General features: G+C 41.2%; 1 protein-coding gene across 1 annotated transcript in view; it reads right to left on the bottom strand.

Moving 5' to 3' along the window:
* The window catches only part of CD109 (CD109 molecule), a 138,414-nt gene that overhangs the window by 65,944 nt on the left and 50,796 nt on the right, over positions 1-21,674 (bottom strand). The window contains exons 6-9 of the mRNA XM_070376204.1: positions 12,332-12,371; positions 9,363-9,447; positions 889-985; positions 478-619 (exon numbers count right to left, since the gene is read on the bottom strand). Coding sequence (XP_070232305.1) covers positions 478-619; positions 889-985; positions 9,363-9,447; positions 12,332-12,371 — 364 coding nt within the window. The remainder of the gene's footprint in view (positions 1-477; positions 620-888; positions 986-9,362; positions 9,448-12,331; positions 12,372-21,674) is intronic.

Raw genomic sequence — 21,674 nt, 5'->3', positions numbered from 1 at the left:
CAATGACATGTGCACCCAAGGTCAGGCCACTGACAGAATAGTCTTTTTGTACTTCTGGGGATTGATGAAAGCCATTAAAATAGCAACAGAAAGATCCAAGTAATTAACCTTTATTTTATTATTAAAAGAGAAAATGGTCTAGGAGCAAGTGAGATTTCAGAGGATATATATATAAAAAAAAATAAAAGGAGGGTGGTTAGTCAGTTGAAAAGGTAGCCCTTCCATGTAGTCTTCAGGTTGAAAAAAAGAGTAGAGATGGAAAAAATTATGAATACCTATCACAGGTGGTTGAAGCACAGTTGTTCAAAGAAAATCATTATGAAAACATTCTGCAAGTCAGACTAATATTCATGACAATTTCAGCATTAAATAGCATCTTTAGGCAACAATGCCCTCAAATGAACATGCTAAATATAATAAGAGATGATAGAGCAGCACATCATACAGAACTTTGCATATGCTTCAAAGTCTACAAACCTGTAAGTGATTCTGTCACTGTGGCTATAATTTCTACCGGCCCAGGAGAAGACAGGTACATGTACTCGGAAGGTCCATCCGAAAAATCCATTACCTTTTTCATCTCTTCATCATTAAAAGAGAAGTTTGCAGATCCATTTATCTGTTTTGTTAAAAAAATTTTCAATTTCATTCTTCACTTTAACACTTCAAATTTTAGAAATAAAATTCAAACTAAGTCACAACAATACAAAGGATCTATTTCCACTTTAATTATTTTAATAAATAGGCAAATTCTCATTTGTCCAATGAAAGAAAGCTCTTGATTTTCTCAAGCTCAACTTTTTGTTAATTCGGTATAAAATCTTATTACTGGGGAATGTACACATAGTTTTTCCCCATTACAAGTTAAAAGATATCTGCAAAAGTTACCTTCAATGTTTTTGTAATATTTTTCTTCACACCCCAGAAAGATAAAGGTAAAAATGTAAGTGTTAGGTCTCCTTTCACAGGCTTCCCATATGTATACCTGAAAAATAATAAACAGAACCTAACTTAAAAGAATTATATTTAAAAACATGCTCTTACTGAAAATTTTTAAAACCAAAACATAGAAATGTGCTTAATAAATGGTGATCCTTGATTCTAAGTCTCCAAAATGGGAAGATTTTTTATTATAATACCTCAAAACAGTTCACAACATACACACTTTACCCAGCCTTCTGGAAAAAATCTGATCGTAACTAGAAGTGACAGTTTCCTGTTGAAAGATTTCTTAAAAGATTATGAAAATCTTTTATCCTTAGAAATCTGGACTGGTCCATTAACTGCATGCCCAGGAAACTTTGTAACTTTTGAACATTTTAAAATGTTAGCTAAGATTGCATTTCACTGTAGCCCATTCCTGCATGTTTCAATATTAACCATCAGAGTTTATTAGACCAAGACACCAGGGTATCAAATGTGCTCATAGCTATTGAAAATTCACTTTTTGAAAAGAAATTTAAAATAAGAGCAATTTTTTAATCCATACTACCAAAATTATCTTCTTGAGTCAAGAAGATATCTCTCTTGCTGATTTGCATTCTACTTTTTAACTGTATCCTCTCTCATGATGGGAATGTCTCTTCGTGTAAAGGAGAGGCAGTCTTTGGTAAGTCATTTCACTGTCAGAAAGCCTTCCATAAATGCATTTTCTGGGTTCCTTCCATTTCTATTACGAAATGCTCAGCCAAACATGAAAGCTAATTTTATTTTGCACTGTAAAACTGTGATTGTTAACTCCCGCTTCCTGAGTCCCTCATTGGATCACAGAAAACATCCCCTTGTCTGGATCAACTCAACTCAAAAACTGGTAATAAAATATAGCATATTCCAAAATTTAAAAAAATAAAGCAGTCCATCTTCAAATGTACCACGCTTCCAAACAAAAACAATAAAGTCAGTGGAGACCCCCAGACAGCAATGTCAGCATCAAATTCATACATTCAAAAGAGTTTGTAAAACCTAACTCTGCGTGTATCTTGTTAAAAATTAAATAAATGCGTAACTAGAACACTGGAACATCATATTTTAAAAGTTATATCACATGATAGTACAGGGATCTGAGAATTCATACATTATTTAAAGTATTCTCAGACACAAATATTTTTAATTTTTATTTAAATGTGACATGGATTTAGCTTTCCAAGTCCCAAGCTGATTTATTGTGCTAAACAGAATCTAGATACTTTGGGGAATAAACTAATCATTCAGAAAGTAACAGTTCAACAACTTTTAAAAAGTAAGTCAAAGATATTCTATGATATCATTAACCAAACAAGGACTTTTTTTTTTCCCAGAAAACAACCATAGCACAATAGGTTTACAAAATAATACCTAAAAAAGTGAACCTATCATTATAATTCATATTTCTCCCCACCATTTTTTCCACATCATTTCCAGGATACAAATATCTCAACTCATCAAATAATAACTACATTTCAATAAGCCTTAGATTATAAAAATAATATTTTTTAAGTTCTACTGTCCATAAGGATTATGGAAGTAATTAGATGTATGCCATGTTATTTTCTTTACAATACTATTAAACCTACTATGATGAGAAGAAAGAATCTATTATTTATTTTAATGAGGTGAGAATACTGAGCAGATGTTCACATCAAAGCTAATAAACAAATGCAGGTTTTTATTCATCTCAGCTAAAAATTTTTAAACTAAAAGAGAGTGCTAACCTTCTTCTCCAAGAAATTTCCAGTAACCCTCTGCACATCAACTATACTTTGATGGGACAGATGGCTACTAGCAAAAATAACCAAAATTGTTATTATCCACTCATAGAGATGACTATAAGAGCTAATATGAAATATTTAAAGTCATATTTATAACTTAATAACAACTCTCCAAGTGGTAAGACAACAGAACTCATCTTTCAAAGTACACACAAGAGACAACTGGATTTCAAGTCCTACTCTTTACCCCTAATTCGGTGACAAAACCAAATCTATTTCCCATACACCTTAACTTAGTTCACTCAAAATAAGAGGCTTTTGGTTAGGTATAGAGGCCTCTGCTGTGCTACACACAGCTTGAAACTGAAATCTCAGGAGTCACATTGTTTCATCTATTTATTCTTTCAATAGGCATTTATTGGAAGTCCACTGCATGACTGGCACTGTGCGGTAGTAACCACAACAGAGACCCACCCTCAAAGAGGTGATCTAGCCATGTGACCCAGGGATAGACGCTTAGGGGCAAGAAGCCACACTGAAATTGCCTATGTAAAGGCGTCTTGGTCAGAAAAAGCACTTGGACACACAGGTAAAATTTGGGAGGAGGCTTTGGGAGGGGAGATGAGGGGCTGGATGAGATGTTTCAAAACACTTGAAACTAGAAAAGAACTCAGTAAAAAACACTAGAGGAGAGTGAAAAAGTTGGCTTAAAGCTCAACATTCAGAAAACTAAGATTATGGCATCTGGTCCCATCACTTCATGGGAAATAGATGGGGAAACAGTGGAAATAGTGTCAGACTTTATTTTTTGGGGCTCCAAAATCACTGCAGATGGTGACTGCAGCCATGAAATTAAAAGACGCTTACTCCTTGGAAGAAAAGTTATGACCAACATAGACAGCACGTTGAAAAGCAGAGATATTACTTTGCCAACAAAGGTCCGTCTAGTCAAGGCTATGGTTTTTCCAGTGGTCAGGTATGGATGTGAGAGTTGGACTGGGAAGAAAGCTGAGCGCCAAAGAATTGATACTTTTGAACTGTGGTGTTGGAGAAGACTCTTGAGAGGCCCTTGGACTGCAAGGAGATCCAACCAGTCCATTCTGAAGGAGATCAGTCCTGGGATTTCTTTGGAAGGAATGATGCTAAAGCTGAAACTCCAGTACTTTGGCCATCTCATGCGAAGAGTTGACTCATTGGAAAAGACTCTTATGCTGGGAGGGATGGGGGGCAGGAGGAGAAGGGGACGACGGAGGATGAGATGGCTGGATGGCATCACTGACTCGATGGACGTGAGTCTGAGTGAACTCTGCGAGTTGGTGATGGACAGGGAGGCCTGGCGTGCTGCAGTTTATGGGGTCGCAAAGAGTCGGACACGACTGAGCAATTGAACTGAACTGAACTGAAGGAGAGAGAGGGCTTCCCCTGTGGCTCAGCTGGTAAAGAACCTGCCTGCAACGCAAGAGACCTGGGTTCGATCTCTGGGTTGGGAAGATCCCCTGGAGAAGGGAAAGTCTACCCACTCCAGTACTCTGGCCTGGAGAATTCCACGGACTGTATAGTCCATGATGTCACAAAGAGTCAGACACGACTGAGCAACGTTCACAAGGAGACAGAACCAGCAGGTTCTGAAGAACAAAAAGGATGGGAAGAAGCACAAACAGGCAGCTGGAACTCTACAAAGAGGTGAGAGACGGGGCAGCAGCTAGGAGGAGGCAGGATAATCAGGGAGGGTTTGTTTCCCTCTATGACAGAAATGTTTAAATACAGAGTGAAGATCCCACCAAACAGCAGAAGGTTAAAGATACCAAATGGAAGAATTCAGACACAGGTGAGAAGGGAAGTGGGCCAGGACTCTCCCGACAGAGACCCAATCCAAGGCAAACTGGAAGGATGAGCCTGAAGGAAGCAGAGATGGGTTCTCAATAGACATAGGATGATGGTTACTTCACCGTCATCACCTCCATCTCCTTCAGGACACAGTATTTATAAATTAGGAATATGCCAATTTTTAGAGACTGGTAAAAGACCTTGCTAGTCAAAAGATTTCCTGAATCTGTTGCAAAGTTGCAAATTATATACACAATCTGAGTAAAAGCAGACCCTCCTGAAACACACTGGTAGACTGAGAACTCATGAATGCTGGGGTGGAAAAGGACCGTTTATCCACAGACCTCAGGCAAAGGGCCTCCTCAGCCATCTTGGGAGCCACCCCTTTGAATTCACACGTAAGATCTGAGCTGCCCTGGGGCAGACCGCCTTCCTTGGCCCCCACTATGGACACCCCTAGGCAACTGAAGCCTGAAGGAAGGAGGGGTAATAGGAAGCCAATTTCGGAATGGACTACAGGCAGACCTCATTTTATTGTGCTTTGCTTTATTGCACATCACAGATATTGTGAAGTGCACAGATACTGTGCTTTTTACCAATCGAAGTTTTGTGGCAATCTCGCAATAAGCAAGGGCTTCCCTGGTGGCCCAGATGATAAAGAATGTGCCTGAAATGCAGGAGACCTGAGTTCAACCCCTGGGTCAGGAAGATCCCCTGGAAAAGGGAATGGCTACCCACTCTTTTTGCCTGAAAAATTCCATAGACAGAGGAGCCTGGCAGGGTACAGTCCATGGGGTCAGAAAGAGTCGGACATGACTGAGCAACTAACTTTCACTTTTCGATACTCAACTCTACTGGTGCCCTTTTCCCAAAGGCATCTGCTCACTTCATGTCTGTCTGACATATTTTGGTAATTCTCATAATATTTCAAGCTTTTTCGTCACTATTATATTTGTCGTGGTGATCTGTGATCAGAGATCAACTTCACTACTGCAAACACATTACAATTCACCGAAGGCTCGGATGATGGTTAGTCTTCTTTAAGAATAAAGCACTTTTTAATCAAGGTAGGTACATTGTTTTTTTTAGACAAAATGCAATTGAAACCGAATGGGACCCTGTGGGGCTCCTGGGCACAAAAACCTTTCTGTGTCCCCTTTCCTGATTTCCAAATGACATGATCAAGCAGCTGTTAATCAGGGAAGGGAGAAGGTGCCGAGACAAGGGAGGAGCAGTCAGGAAACAATAGTGCAGCCTCGGGGCAGGGTCCTGGTTCCGCCTCAAGCGATACACAGAACCATGTCTTTGAGCTCTTCTGCAGAGAACTCTTGCTTGGAAAATCCCATGGATGGAGGAGCCTGGTAGGCTGCAGTCCATGGGGTCGCTAAGAGTCAGGCACGACTGAGCGACTTCACTTTCACTTTTCACATTCATGCATTGGAGGAGGAAATGGCAACCCACTCCAGTGTTCTTGCCTGGAGAATCCCAGGGATGGCAGAGCCTGGTGGGCTGCCGTCTATGGGGTCGCACAGAGTCAGACACGACTGAAGTGGCTTAGCAGTAGCAGCAGCAGAGCTAAAAACCCCACCAAACGGAAGATGTTAACTACTTGATGATGCACTCTTCATTCCAGGTCAGGTCACAATTCGCCCATCATCACCTGACATCAGAAGAGCCCTGCACTGAAGGAACACGCTGCCAAACCTTGCCTCTCTGTGCACCAGTGTCAAACAGAAATATGGAGACAGAGTACAGAGGAAAAGGAAAAAGTGGCTTTACTTCTTTGCCAGACAAAAGGGGAACACAGTAGGCTAGCGCCTCAAGAACTGTGCCCCCCTCTCCCTGGTGAATAGGAAGCAGTTATATAGTAGGCTTCCCTGGAGGCTCAGATGGTAAGGAATCTGCCCACAACTGTTCCCATCTGCCCTTCATATTTACTTATTTTTGGCTGCCCTGGGTCTTGGTTGCTCCACCCAGGCTTTCTCTAGTTGCTCTGAGTGGGGACTAATCTCTAGATGCAGGCTGCATGTTTCTCGTGGGGTGGTGTCTCTTGTCACAGAGTATGGGCTCTGGAGCACAAGGGCTTCAGCACTTGCAGCTCACAGGCGCGACAGAGTGTGTGCTCAGTAGTTGTGGGAATGAGCTTAGTTGCCCATGGCATGTGGAATCTTCCCGGACCAGGAATCAAACCCACGTACCCTATATTAGCAGGCGGCTTCTTAACCACTGGATCACCAGGGAAGTCCCCCAAAGTCTGCCCTTTGGAACTCAGGAAAGGTCATGGAGGCTGGAATCTTGCCTACAAGAAATGGGGGATAGAAAGGCCTCTGTGCCAAGAGGTCCCCAAGGCTCTGCTTGGCATGAGGAAGAGGCTGTCTGTCAATGTTGTTCAAGGGATTCACCCTCTCTGAAAAGTGTATAATAAATTTTCTAGACAGTTACCAGAGTTTAAGAACCACTGCTTTAACTAGTTGTGTCTAAATCCCTGGCACATGCCTGAAAACTAAAAACAGAAAAAAAGAAGATATCCACTTTCAACTTAATCCATGTGCACACAGATGGTTTATACGGATTTGCAGTCACTAAGTTTTATATGTGTTAGTCAAAGAATTCCAAATAAAACCCAGACAGAATGCTTGACCTTCAGCTAAGATCAAGAGCAGGATAATAATATGAAAAAGCAGGCATTTATGTGTTTTCTAAACCATAAATCCAGCCACAGTACCCACATTCACATTGGAAGCTAGCTCTTAGTTGAACTAGCTTGGTATACAAATTGTAGACACGTTTTTGCCTTTATGTCACAGTGATTCACATGATTTGTTTGCAAGAAGAATCTAAAACAGGAGTCCTCAGACGTTTTGGTGCGTGAACTCACTGCCCACGCTTGCCACTGCCACAGACCCCCAACAAGAGAGGAATACTATGAGGGGACAGTGGTGACATGGGGTACAGTTGTTACCAGCTATTACAAATAAATTCTGAAACTAAATAAATTTCACAAACCTGAGTACAGACACTGACACATCAAAAATAAATGCCAGGACTTCCATGGCGGTCTGGTGGATAAGAATCTGCCTGTAAATGCAGGGGACACAGGTTCGATCCCCAGTCTGGGAAGATGCCATGTGCAAAAGTGCCCCACAACTACTGAGCCGTGTGCTGCAAGTACTAAAGCCCACACGCCTAGAGCCTGTGCTCTGCAATGAAAGGCCACGGCAATGAGAAGCCCACGCACCGCAATGAAGAGTAGCCCCTGCTCGCCACAACTAGAGAAAGGCCCCCTGTAGCAACAAAGACTCAACACAATCAAAAATGAAATAAATAAATGTAAACCCTGGTGGCTCAGAGGGTATAGAATCTGACTCCAATCCAGGAGACCCGGGTTCGATCCCTGGGTCAGGAAGATCCCCTGAATAAGGGAATAGCAACCCAGTCCACTATTATTGCCTGGAGAATTCCATGGACAGAGGGGCCTAGCAGGCCACAGTCCATGGGGTCACAAAGAGTCAGACATGACTGAGTGACTAACACACACACACACACACACACACACAATAAATGCTGCATGGCACAGCCTTTCTTGGGAAGGAAAAGCAAGTACTTCTCCAAAAGAGCTGCAGAGGTCACTGGGAGTCTGCTGAGGTTTACTGGGACCACCCTGTGGTCTGGGAGAGGAGATGCAAGTGACACAGAGGAGGGACAACTGAACAGGAAAGGGTACTGCAATGCTCCATCAGGTCCCAGGTCCTCAGAGGATTAGGTGGTACCCCAGCCCACAGGCTGCTCTCCCATAGAGGCCTTAGCCACCCAGGCTGACTCCAGCCCACTGACAGGTAGCCAAGGAGGGACCCATGTCACAGGTGTCGCCCCAGCCAAGTCCTTGCAAACCCTGGGAAATGGGGAGGGACAAAAAATTTTTAAACTAAAATTTTTAAAAATTTTAAAAATTAAAATGTTTAAATGCTACAAGTAATCAGTGCTGGATTTACTTGAGGGCAAGTTCATCCTACACTTTCAAGAGTCACTGGTCTGGAAATCCAAGTATGCTTTTTGCCTCGGCAAACAAAATGCTGCACTCTTCAAGCCAGTGGATCAAAATTATGAAATCATGAAAGCCACAGAAGTTACACAGCAGGGGGTTGGAAGTCTCTGTGTACGCATGATGAAATGGATGATGAATGTGAACTACTGATTCATCTGCCAACTGCAATAAGGGAACCAAGTGAAAACAATTAAAGTGTTAGTCGCTCAGTCACGTCTGACTCTTTGTGACCGCATGGACTGTAGCCCGCCAGGTTCCTCTGTCCATGGAATTCCCTAGGCAAGAAACTGGAGTCAGTAGCCATTCCCTTCTCCAGGGGATCTTCCTGACCCAGGGATCAAACCCAGGTCTTCCACATTGCAGGCAAATTCTTTACCATCTGAGCCACCAGGGAAGCCCCAAGGGAACCAAACCCCTCCCCAATTATTGACAGAGAAAATAATTAGCATTTAAAAGAGTAAGTTGCCTTAACCATGTCAGCTGAATGAGGAATAAATAAAGATAAAGCCTTTTTTTTTTCCAATCCTGCAGAATCTATAAGGTAAATCTCTCGACTAGTCTTGGAAAGACACTAGCCTATAGGGAATATTTTATGATTGGATCAGCTTAGAAGCAGAGAAATGGCTGCAAAGACCTGTGCAGACATGTTCCATGCCTAATTATTTATTATAAATACTTGCTTCCTGTCCATTGGGGTATTTTAACAAGCAACATGTTGCGCTCATGTTCTGGGGTATATAATGAGCTCTCTGTCATGCAGTTTCACAACAGCTTATAGTCATAAAAAGCAATATGATACTTACTTTGCTGTGACGGTACCATTTAAACTCTTAGCATTTAAAGAACAATATAATGGTGTCTGCAAAGCAACTTCAAACTTTGGTAATACTGGAAAAGAAAAGCAAGAATATTTTAAACCGTCCATTTTCCTCTTATTTTACAGTTTAACAAACTAGAGAATAGAACTGTCCTAAAGGTGTTGGTATTATTTAAACTTAAATTCGTTAGCCTCCAAATACACATTAACACATTGATGAAAGTACTTCACTCCACTCAAAATCTGAAACCCTAAAAGGCTGGTGACGAGACACCAAAAGGGCAGGGCTGCTGTGGACAGTCATGTCTGTGAAGCCTCCCGCCGGCAGAATCTAAGCTGTATCCAGATAACTAACAAGGACACAGTGCACAGCACAGGAAACTCTTGTCAGTGTAACGTGGAAGCCTGGGTGGGAAGGACTTAGGGGGAGAACGGATACACGTACATGCATGGCTGAGTCCCTTCACTGTTCACCTAAAACTATCACAACACTGTTCATCGACTGTACTCGAATACAAAATAAAAAGTTTAATAGAAAAAGTTAAACCAAAAATAAATAAATTGCATCCAGAACCCTAGAGGCAAAGCCATCTGAGTGCTAGAAGACCCGGCTTTTTCATTCAACTGTCTCCCATTAGTGTGCACTTACTACCTGTTAAAATATTTCCATATTACATGATAAATAGCTACTTCTGAGGACTTTGTTCCAATTTGGTTTCTAAAAGCACATCCTGAGGCCCTAAGACTCTCCTTCTGCAGGCTGACATACATGCATTCACAGAGAATCTGCACCCTTTGAGACCATCAAAGGCAAATCTGGTGACAGTCTAACCCAATGGAATGTCATGAAGAGAAAGTTGTGTACTAGGATTTCTAGTTAATTACTAAGATACGACTACAAGTAATGATGCTTTTCTTGTGCAACAGGTACTGGTTCCTGAAGGTAATCCCAAAATTAGAAGCCCCTACTTTGGCAGGCTTTATATAATTCAGCTATGAAATATTTTATAAATAGTAATAATTATGTAATGCAATCTGGTTGGATGGCATCACCAACTCAATGGACATGAGTTTGAGCAAACTCCAGGAGATTGTGAAGGACAGGGAAGCCTGGCATGCCGCAGTTCATGGGGTCACACAGAGTCCGACATGACTTAGTGACTGAACAACAACAACAAATACAATTAAGCTGTGAAATATTTCATAAATAGTAATATTATTTAATACAAAGCACTTCACTGGAGTTAAAAGAAAATATTTCCTACCAATCTAAACAAACCTATAGAAATAATTCTCTTCTTTAACTTCACTGACCAATGAATTAGATTCATCTCCTAACAATTAGTAAAAAGACAAAACAAGATGACCAAGGAATCAGCAGAACAGGAGAGCCTCCAGCTCCAGGTGAAAGACCCTGGAGGGCCCGGACACTCCAAGACCAAGACCAGTCCAGGACTCTGCACCGGCACAAAACTCGGGGCCACCCAGGGGTGGAATTTCCTCAGAACAAGGAAATCAGAATGTCCCCTCCTCAGATATCAAAGGCTGGTGATCAATTCTGCCTCCGCGACATACCTCCTTCAACAACATACCACCACCCAGCACCACTCCTACGTGACATAAAAACAGCCTATGAGAGTCACAGCCACCTCTGACTTATTCCTCGAGATCAGGGCTGTCCAAAAGAAACAAAATGTGAGCCACACGGTGTCATTTCAAATGTCCAGCAGCCACATTTAAAAAGGAAAAAAAAAATCAGGTGAAATTAATTTTTGCAACATTTTATATAACCTCATATAGCCAAAATATCATTGCAACATGTAATCAATATAAATAATTTAATTATTAATTTCTTTATTTATATCATCTTCAAACTTGGGTATTTTACACGCTGAGAGCACATCTCCATATGGACCAGCCACATTTCAAGTATTCAATGTGCTGAGTGAACCCTGAACTGGACAAAACAGTTCCAGATCAGAGGTCAGTAAACAAAGACCAGCAGGAGCTAAGAACGGTTTGTGCGTTTCTAATTGGTTGGGGGAAAAAATCATAAGACGAGTATTTCATAACATGTGAAAATCATGTGAAATCGAAATTTCCATGTCCATAAATAACACTGTACTGGATCACAGCCACTTTCACTTACATATTGCCTACAGCTGCTGTGTGCTACGATGGCAAAGCTGAGTAGTTAAGTCGGAGCCATGGGAGCCACGGAGCATCCAGTTTTCCTATCTGGCCATCTATAGGGAAAAGCTTTGCTGCTCCCTGTTCCAGCTGGTCATGAAACTGAGCTGTGACAGCGCTGTGAGAGACACGTGGACCAGAGCCACAAATGTGCAAGTAGATGACTTTCCAGAATTACTAATGCCCAAATGGGACACACTCTCAAAAAATAACACAAACCAGACAGAAGAGCTTTGTGTACAACCTCAGAATAGTTGTTCAAAGTATAACTAATACTGGGATCCTACGCATTCACTCTCAGCCTTCCTTCCTCTCCACGCACCAACAAAAAGCCGGTGGGTCCCACATGGTTTACACCGACGTGTTTCCAACTACGACACTACAAAAGCAGCACCCGCAGGAAGAGGATTTACCCAAGTTAAACCCGGTCTTTACTAGTGTTGACCAAGTGAAAAACGGGAAAATCAGGAAATCACTGAGGTTATGCTTTAAAAAAAAAATTTAAATATGTTATGATCACAGCAAAATATAAAAACAGAATAACTGTGCATAAGAGTAGAATCATGGGACTACAGGCAACCTCATTCCCACTTCACTCTTTATAATGATCTTTTACAGAGAAAAAATGTTCAGACCTATAGAAATACCAGGATTTTACCTCCATTGGGGTTTTTACTTTAAATAATACACCTCTTAGAAATTTCTCTTTTCCCTGTGGAAAGGAACAAATGTGTATTCCTTCAAAATAAGTTGAAGAATTCTTACCATATTCTGAAACCTGAAATGATTGATAGTATGTCTGGTCCTATTGGGAGAAAGAAAAAAAAGACAAGAAAATAAATGAGTTTCTATTTAATTACTTCATCTGTTTACTCACTTCACAAAAATATTTAGAAAAAACTTTAAATAAACTTTTATAATTATTTGATGAACAAAACAATTTATTTCAACTTTACAAAATTTTATTTTTAATCACCTGCAACATGAAGTCTGTGAATTTCATGAGTTTTTCTTAACAATTCACTAACATGAAAAGGTGACCTGTCTCTTTAATTCACTGCAGGTCACTGAAACAAACTACCTCACTTTCCTCATTTGTGAAATTAGAACAAAATTAAATCAGGTTATTTATGAAGCATGGCAAACTAACAAGAAATGACTTCAAATTTGGTTTGTATATCCCTATCAAAGCTAAACAATGAAGAAAATAAAATTACACACTATTCAAATACATAAAATAGTCGAGGATACAAAATCATCATGGACCAACACCCTTTATCTTCCTAATTGCTTGAAGTATTGTCTACAATAATCCTTAAGTCAATATACTCTACCCTATTTTAACAGATATCATTTCTTTTTCCAAGATCAACAAGAAAACGTGTGACCTGTCATAGAAGGAGAAATATCATGTAACATCCCTTATTTGTGGACTCTATAAAGACATGATACAAAAGAACTTATTTACAAAACAGAAACCACTCACAGACTTAGATGAGGAACTTCTAGTTGCAGAGTCCGGGGGATGGGCAGAAGGGATAGGTAGGGAGCTTAGGACAGCCATGTACACACCACTATATTTAAAACGAATAACAAGGACCTACTGTACAGCACTTAGAACTCTGCTCAATGCTATGCGGCTGCCTGGATGTGAGGGGAATTTGGGGGAGAATGGATACCCTTTCCTGTCCACCTGAAAGGATCACAACATTGTTAATCAGCTATACCCCCAACACAAAGTGAAAGTTAAAAAAACACTTTTTTTTAAACAGAGAGAGCTTTCCCCAAAGTAAACAACAATAACAAAAAAGAAAACGTGTGGCCTAGAAATATCTTTTTTCCCCAACTCCTCATGTTTCTATCTGTCCACTCCTAATCATAGTTAACACATTAAACAGAACCACTTCAAAATAGCTAAGAAATTCCACTAAAGAAATGTGTATTCCAATTCTGATTCCCTAAATTTATCAAAGCAAATAAATAACATTTTTAAAAAATCATTATTTATTTAATCTAAAGTAACTCTATACCTCCTAAACTAATATGATAGTATAAATCAACTATACCTCAATAAATAATAAAATTTTAATAAATAAAGTACACACCAGCAATTTTTTTTAATGCTTAAAGAATACAGTTCATTTCAAAGTATAAGACAAATGTAACTAGTTACACGTAAGCAAAATAATTGTCTAAAGCTTGGCTTCAACGTTGTCATTTAAAGTATATCCCAAAGAAATTGTGTTGAGCAGTCTTTAAGAATCTCACATTTGTCCCTTCTATCTTAAAGTGTTTTCATGTCACATATAGGAATGGTATAAATTACATGTTTTTGATTCATTTTTAAGTTCTGATTTACTATCCTCAAAAATCAAATCAAGAAAGTAATGTACCTGTAATACCCATTTTACTGATAATGTGAGAATTCTAGTCTTTAAATTGCTTATTGCTTTACAACTGGTAAGGCTGTGAACAAGCAATTTAATAATGATGATGTCTGCTGATCAAGTTAAGCTCATATAGCAAATGCCACGTGAGTATCTCATGTAAAACATGGCATGAAGCTCTGTAAAGGTAAACTACAGTCCTCAGCACCAGAGGGTCAGTCTCAAGAGGGAGCAGACACAGTCCAGAGCAGTTCTGCAAGGCGACAGTACCCTAGACTTTCATGCACTGTGCTTCTGCTCTCAGCCCCCTACGCTTGACTTACACACACTTCTACCTCTAATCTCCTGCCAGGACCTAGATCAAATAATACGTGCTTCCCTGGATCCCCAATCTAAAAGTAATCTCTTTAATATCATATGACATCCCTTATATGTGGAATCTAAAAAGAAATGATATAAACTAACTTACTTACAAAACAGAAGGAGACTCACAGACTTAGAAAACAAACTCATGGTTGCCGGGAGAAAGGGATAGTTAGGGAGTTTGGGAAGGTCATGTACACACTGCTATATTCAAAATGGATAACAAACAAAGACCTATTGTATAGCACATGGAACTTTACTCAGTGTTATGTGCCAGCCTGGACGGGAGGAGAGTTTAGGGGAGAATGAACACATGGGCTTCCCAGGTGGCGCTAGTGGTAAAGAGCCCGCCTACCAATACAGGTTAGGCAAAAAGATGCAGGCTCAGTCCCTGGGGTGGGAAGATCCCCTGGGGGAGGACGTGGCAACACACTCCAGTATTCTTGCCCAGAGAATCCCATGGACAGAGGAACCTAGAAAGCTGCAGGTCCGTGGGGGAGCACACAGTCGGACACGACTGAAGCAACTCAACACACACAGATACATGTATGTGTGTGGCTGAATCCCGTCACTGTGCATGTGAAACACCACCACACTGTTAACTGGCTGCACCCCTGTAACAGGAGGAAAAGGGCCAGGCACAACTTTTGAAAGAATGACATAGTCCAAGGACACAACATAAACCGGTTAAAGTCAAATGAATCCAAGATGGCAGAGAAGTCGACTTTGATTAGACCTTGACTCTCAATCAGCAAGCTAAATGACACACCCAGAGACACCATGACAGTTCCAAGACGCTGTCAAAAGACCAAGGAGTGGCGGTGGCCCAGGCCCTGGAAATCTCCACCCCTTCCCAAAACTAGTTGGAATAATCCTCCCACTCATTAGCATATGAAATCACTCATCCTATAAAAACTAGCCACCCCACATTTTACAGCCAGCACTCACCCTCTGTGACGGCCCACACTCTGTCCATGGAGTGCGCTTCTCTCTGAATCTAAATAAATCTGCTTCTTACCTATCACTTTGTCTCTCACTGAATTCCTTCTGTGATGAGACATCAAGAACCTGAGCTTCATTAGGTCCTGAAACCAGTCACTGTGGGTTTTGGCTGGGTTCGAGTCCCAGCCACATGGGTTCAAGTCCCAACCTGAGGTAAATGGTTTCACCACAATACAATAAATAAATAAAGAGTTCAAAGTTTGAAAACAAAACAAAAAAAAATTAAACTAAAACAAAAGTAATCTCTCTGCTTCCTTGCACTTCAGCCCTTCTTCATCACTTTTTACCCTGTATCCAAAATATTTAGGTACATGGCTTCCCTTGCTGTAAGTTCCTTCATGGCCAGGTCCATGTTGGATCATGTTTTTACCCTTCACAGTTTATCCCTTGACATGTTAACTTAAAAGAGTGTCTGATACAAAAAAGTTCTCAAAATAACATGTTTTATATTGAATAAAAGTGCTAGCTTTGACAAATGTAGAAAATTCACTGTTTGGGCCTCTTTTAAACAGCCTTGAAATCAACACTTAGGCAATTATTTAACACAAGTGGTTACATTAGATTACATCTGAAATGAAGTCTCCCTTCCTGCCTCCTACATTACCAATCATCCCTGACAATACCTGGATTTTCCATCTCTCTGTTTACTGTCTCCTCCCCTTCATTCTGTCTATAGATGTTGTTACATCTTCTGTTCTCCTGGTACTCTTGAGTATGTTTCTGAATCATTCCTTGTTTCCTTAATGGTCCTTTCTGATCTTGAAACGTTGGTCCTTCCTATCCTGAGCCCCGTGCTCTTCCTGTAAGTTAGTTCAACTTCCATGGTGTTAACTGCAATCTCTACAGTAAACACTTCTAAAACTTTATCTCAAGCTGGAGATTTAGACTCAAATACATCTTCCGGACACTTCCACCTGAATGTTCTAGAGAATGTTCTGGACTTCTGGATTTCCTTGGTGGTTCAGTGGTTAAGAATCCACCTGCCAATGCAGGAGTTCAGTTCAGTTCCATCACTCAGTCATGTCCTACTCTTTGCGATCTCATAGACTGTAGCACACCAGGCTTCCCTGTCCTTCTTGGGAGTTGGAACAACCAACTCCCAAGGGTTGTTGAAACTCATGTCCATCAAGTCGGTGATGCCATCCAACCGTCTCATCCTTTCTCATCCCCTTCTCTTCCTGCCTTCAATCTTTTCCAATGAGTCAGTTCCCCACATCATATTGGAGTTCCAGCTTCAACATCAGTCCTTCCAATGAATATTCAGGACTGATTTCCTTAACCACTGACTGGTTTTATCTCCTTGCAGTCCAAGGAACTCTAAAGAGTCTTCTCCAACACCACAGTTCAAAAGCATCAATTCTTCAGCACTCAGCTTTCTTTATAGTCTAAATCTCACATCCATACATGACTACTGGAAAAACCATAGCTTTGACTAGACAGACCTTTGTCAGCAAAGTAATGTCTCTGCTTTTTAATATGCTGTTTAGGTTGGTCATAGCTTTTCTTCCACGGAGCAAGCGTCTTTTAATTTCAAGGCTGCAGTCACCATCTGCAGTGATTTTGGGGCCCCCAAAAATAAAGTCTCTCACTGTTTCCATTGTTTCCCTATTTATTTGCCATGAAGTGATGGGACTGGATGCCATGATCTTAGTTTTTTGAATGTTGAGCTTTAAGCCAACTTTTTCACTCTCCTCTTTCACCTTCATCAAGAGGCTCTTTAGTTCTTCTTCACTTTCTGCCATAAGGGTGGTGTCATCTGCATATCTGAGGTTATTGATATTTCTCCCTGCAATCTTGATTCCAGCATATGCTTCATCCAACCCGGCATTTCGCATAGTATATTCTGCATATAAGTTAAATAAGCAGGGTGACAACATACAGATTTGACATACTCCTTTGCCAATTTTGAACCAGTCCATTGTTCCATGTCCAGTTCTAACTGTTGCTTCTTGATCTGCATATAGATTTCTCGGAAGTCAGGTAAAGTGAAAGTGACGTCACTCAGTCATGTCCAACTCTTAGCGACCCCATGGACTGCAGCTTACCAGGCTCCTCCGCCCATGGGATTTTCCAGGCAAGAGTACTGGAATGGGTTGCCATTGCCTTCAGAAGGCAGGTAAGTTGGTCTGATAATGCAGGGGACACTGGTTCAAACCCTGATCCAGGAAGATTCCATGTGCCTCGGGGCAACTAAGCCCATGTGCTACAAAAAGTGAGGCCCATGTGCCCTAGGGCCCATGCTTCCCAACAAGGGAAGCCACTGTAATAAGAAGCCCACTCATCACAAGTACAGAGTAGCCCCTGCTGGCCAAAACTAGAGAAAGCCCATGCTCAGCAATGAAGAATCAGCATAGCCAAAAATAAAATAAATATATATTTTTTAATGTCCTGGACTCCTTTATCTGGAGTTAGTCTCCACTAGGGAGCTTTTCTTGATTGCCTCTCCCCATGTTGGATTAGATGCCCTTCTCTCCCAAACATCCTGTGTATAAGTCAGTTACTTTACTTAATATACTATAACCATCTGCTTTGTGTTCATCACCTGGAACAGACTATGAAGCCATTGGGGGTACTACACTTAATTCAGCATCCTTTCAAGGTCTGTTGAATGAATGTACATATTAATGAATGAACATATTGATTTTTGTCCCCAGGCTGGTTCTTATGGGGCGGGGGTGTGGGGGTGGGGGGGAGCTCATCAGATTCGCCTCAGTTATCTCATAGCATCTCCTGCAAGAAATTCAGAGCCTTCAGACTACCTTGAGGAGGCACAGCCATCAGCCAAGTGACCCATGAAGTAACCTTAACTCTCTGCACTGCATTTGGAAGAAATATGAATGTCTGGGAGTGAAGAAAACAGTCATCACAGAAAACTGAAGAAAATGTGGGAGACAAAAGCTTCTTTCCATTGTCATTTAAATTGTTCCAATAAACCAATAAATCATCTAGTAACCGAGTGGTGATAGTGTGCTTTGTAACAGATGAGGTTTTCCTAGGATGTTTATAAGATGTGACATGCAAATCTAGAAGGAAATTATTTTACTGTTCCAGGGGTTTAAAAAGCAGAAATAAGTTTGGGCATTCTCAACATGTGGTCATTAGGCAATCGGGCCATACCAATTTTCACAAGTTTAGTATTTTTTTATAAAATATTTTTATAGAATACACAATCAAGAATATAGAAGATACTGAAATACTTTAAATGAATAATAATTCCAAGAATCAGTAGCCATTTATGCTATAGATAACAAAGATACCAACAGGAACACTTTCATTAGTCCAGAAAAGGCTTTTGCAAACTTTTTCTATAAAATGCACAGCAGTAAATATTTTAGCCTTTGCAAGCCATATGGTCCCTCTTACAACTTCTCAACCCTACTGGTGCAATGCAAAACAGCCAGAGACAACACAAATGAGACTGGCTGTGTGCCAGCAAAACTTTATTTATAGAAACAGGTGTTGGGCTGCTGACTCCTGGTCTAAAAACTAAAATTTATTTCCATTTTGTTCTGTTATTTCTAGCTGAACTCAACTAAATTTGACTAAATCAAACTAAAAACATGAAGCAAAAAAACAACCCTAGACCTTTCGTAGGACGTAAAGTTCCATTTACTTAACTCTCCTTCCCTTTCAAAGCAGTCGTGTCCGACTCGTTGTGACCCCACGGACTGTGGCCCACCAGGCTTTTCTGCCCATGGGATTCTTCAGGCAACAATACTGGAGTGGACTGCCGTGCCCTCTTCCAGGGGATCTTCCCAACCCAGGGATCGAACCCGCATCTCTCATGTCTCCAGCATTGGCAGGTGGGTTCTTTACCATTAGCACCACCTGAGAATCCCTTCAAAGCAACAATCTGCTTCAAAATGAGTTTTTAATATTTATTCTAGCTCGTGAAAGAGCTTGTGCTCATTCACTCTACCAGCAACCAGAGAGAGAAGCTGACCTGAAGGCTTAAATATTTGGGCAGCGTATCTTCTAAGCAGACACCTTTCCAGGAAAAAAAAGAAAAAAATAGAACTCATCGAGGTCTTCAGAGCTCTGCTTTCCTTAATATGGTCACTGTTTCCAGGGAGAAAGCACTCCCTTAGGAAACCTGCTCTTCAGCACACATGTTCATCTGTATTACATGTGACCCCATCTCAGTTTGATTTCTAAACAATTTCTAAAGCAGAATGGAAAAGAAGAACCCGGAGGTGCTCTTCAGTAATCTCTGGACTTCTTTATCCCTTTATCCCTACATCAATAGTTCTTGGTGATGGTGTATATTGTGGAAATCAATCAAATGAAAGGGGAAAGACAGAAAACAGACTATTTTTACTACCTTCCTAAAATATCTGCTATGACTACAGAGCAAATTGGAGACACATGAATTCCTAAGACCTGCTATTCCAGTTACTGATTTCCCTTCTCTAACCATGAAGCCATCCAACTGCTATAAGAGGGCTTTTATTTTTTAACAAACCTCAAAAAATATGGCACACGACCTGACTGCTTAAAGATGTATATTTTTAAAAACTGCAGGTCAGCTTCTTTCAACTCACTGCTAGAATAAAAAGAAATGCCAGAAACAGAATTAAAGGATTGGATGGACTCTCTTTTGTTGCACATTTATGTTCATTTATGAACATGTTAACTTTGCAAAAAATCTGCTTTAGCATTGATCTCCCGTGTCTGGATTTAATTTTTATTTAAAGATTAAGAAAGGCACTAAAAGTTTTTACATCCACATATAACAGGTTGCTAAAATGGAACTATTTCAGACTCAGTTTTGGCTCTGCCCCCCAAGATGGCAGAGGCCAAATATAGCCACATTCTCAAGCCCAGGAATGTGCAAGACTAGCAGGCAGGACTTGCAAAGGAGGGCTCCAAAAAACTGGTTTTGCAGCTCTTCACCAAAAGAAAATCAACTCGAAACGAATTTTAAGAGAAAGTTTCTAATGTGCTAGGAGTCTCACACACCCTACCCCCAGGGATCAGGTGGGAATTGCCTGCCCCTCACTTCAAGCCTAACGAAAAGGGCTTCAGTTGGACAATCCAGAGAGCTGGATGCCTGCCCCCGGGAGCGACCTCAAACCACAGAGGTCAGGCACTTGACATGCCCAAAAATCCTAGAGAGAAAAATACTGCTGCTGACCCGCTGCACAGAAGGCTGAGCTGGAAGAGGGTGCTGTGCTGAGTTTCAGGGAGCAAAGAAAACAGGAGCTTTTCCCCTCAACTGAACTGACTCGTTTGAAAAGACCCTGATGCTGGGAAAGATTGAAAGCGGGAGGAGAAGGGGGTGATAGAGGATGAGACGGTTGGATGGCATCACTGACTCCATGGACATGAGTTTGAGCAAGGTCCAGGAGTTGTTGATGGACAGGGAGGCCTGGCATGAGGTAGTCCATGGGGTCGCAAAGAGTCGGACACAACTGACCAACTGAACTGAGTGTGCAAAAAAAAGAGAGCAGCATGAGGCTGCTTCTATCCTGATCAAAACCAGCCTCCAGAGGCCTAAGGCAACCCCAGGAGATACAGCCAGAGGTGTACTGCAGACAGCCAGGAGCTGAAGATGTAGCTGTTAGGACAGAGCCAGCCGGAGGAGACAGTCAAAAGCACGGAAGACAGTTTGGATGAGAGACCTCAGCAATGGTAGGGGTGCTCCAACAAACCCATAAAAGAGCTCTAGGAAGAAAAGGTATTCGTTTTAAATGCCTGCCAAGCCCAGAAAGCTCTGATACCAACTGATGACACTAGTACTTTAAACCATATTAAACTTTTTATAGAATAAACATTGGGCTGCCCAGGTGACACTAATGGTTAAGAACCCGCCTGCCAATGCAGGAGATCTAAGAGACTCAGGTTCGATCCTTGGGTCGGGAAGATCCCCTGGAGGAGGGCATGGCAACCCACTCCAGTATTCTTGCCTGGAGAATCCCATGGACAGAAGAGCCTGGTGAGCTACAGTCCATGGGGTCACAAAGAGTCAGACAGGACTAAAGTGACTAAGCAGCACATGCACACAGAATGAACATTAACAAATTCATATGTCTCACCCTTATACGGAGTTTTTTATCCCTCACCTCTCTTCCCTCCACCTGATTTAATCCTGCAGGGGTGCAATGTATCCTCATGAATGAGAGACAGGAGGCCAGAGCAGAGAAGACCCAAGGTGAGAAAAGAGGGCTGGACATATTAATTACTGAATGCAGAATTTTGTGTGCATACATGTAACCAAAAATGACAGGACCTTTTATCACCAAAGAATAACCAGAAAAGTGGTGGGATTTCCCCCCTTTTCAGGCAGTGTGCACATCTGTCATTTCTCTAAGAAAGACAATATACATCTCTTGATGCTTTTGTGATTTACTAGCTTC

This window comes from Bos mutus, chromosome 9, assembly GCF_027580195.1.
Source record: "Bos mutus isolate GX-2022 chromosome 9, NWIPB_WYAK_1.1, whole genome shotgun sequence".
In the NCBI taxonomy this organism is placed as follows: Eukaryota; Metazoa; Chordata; class Mammalia; order Artiodactyla; family Bovidae; genus Bos; species Bos mutus.
The sequence above is the reverse complement of the archived record's forward strand: the minus strand, read 5'-3'. Positions and strand labels throughout refer to the sequence as shown.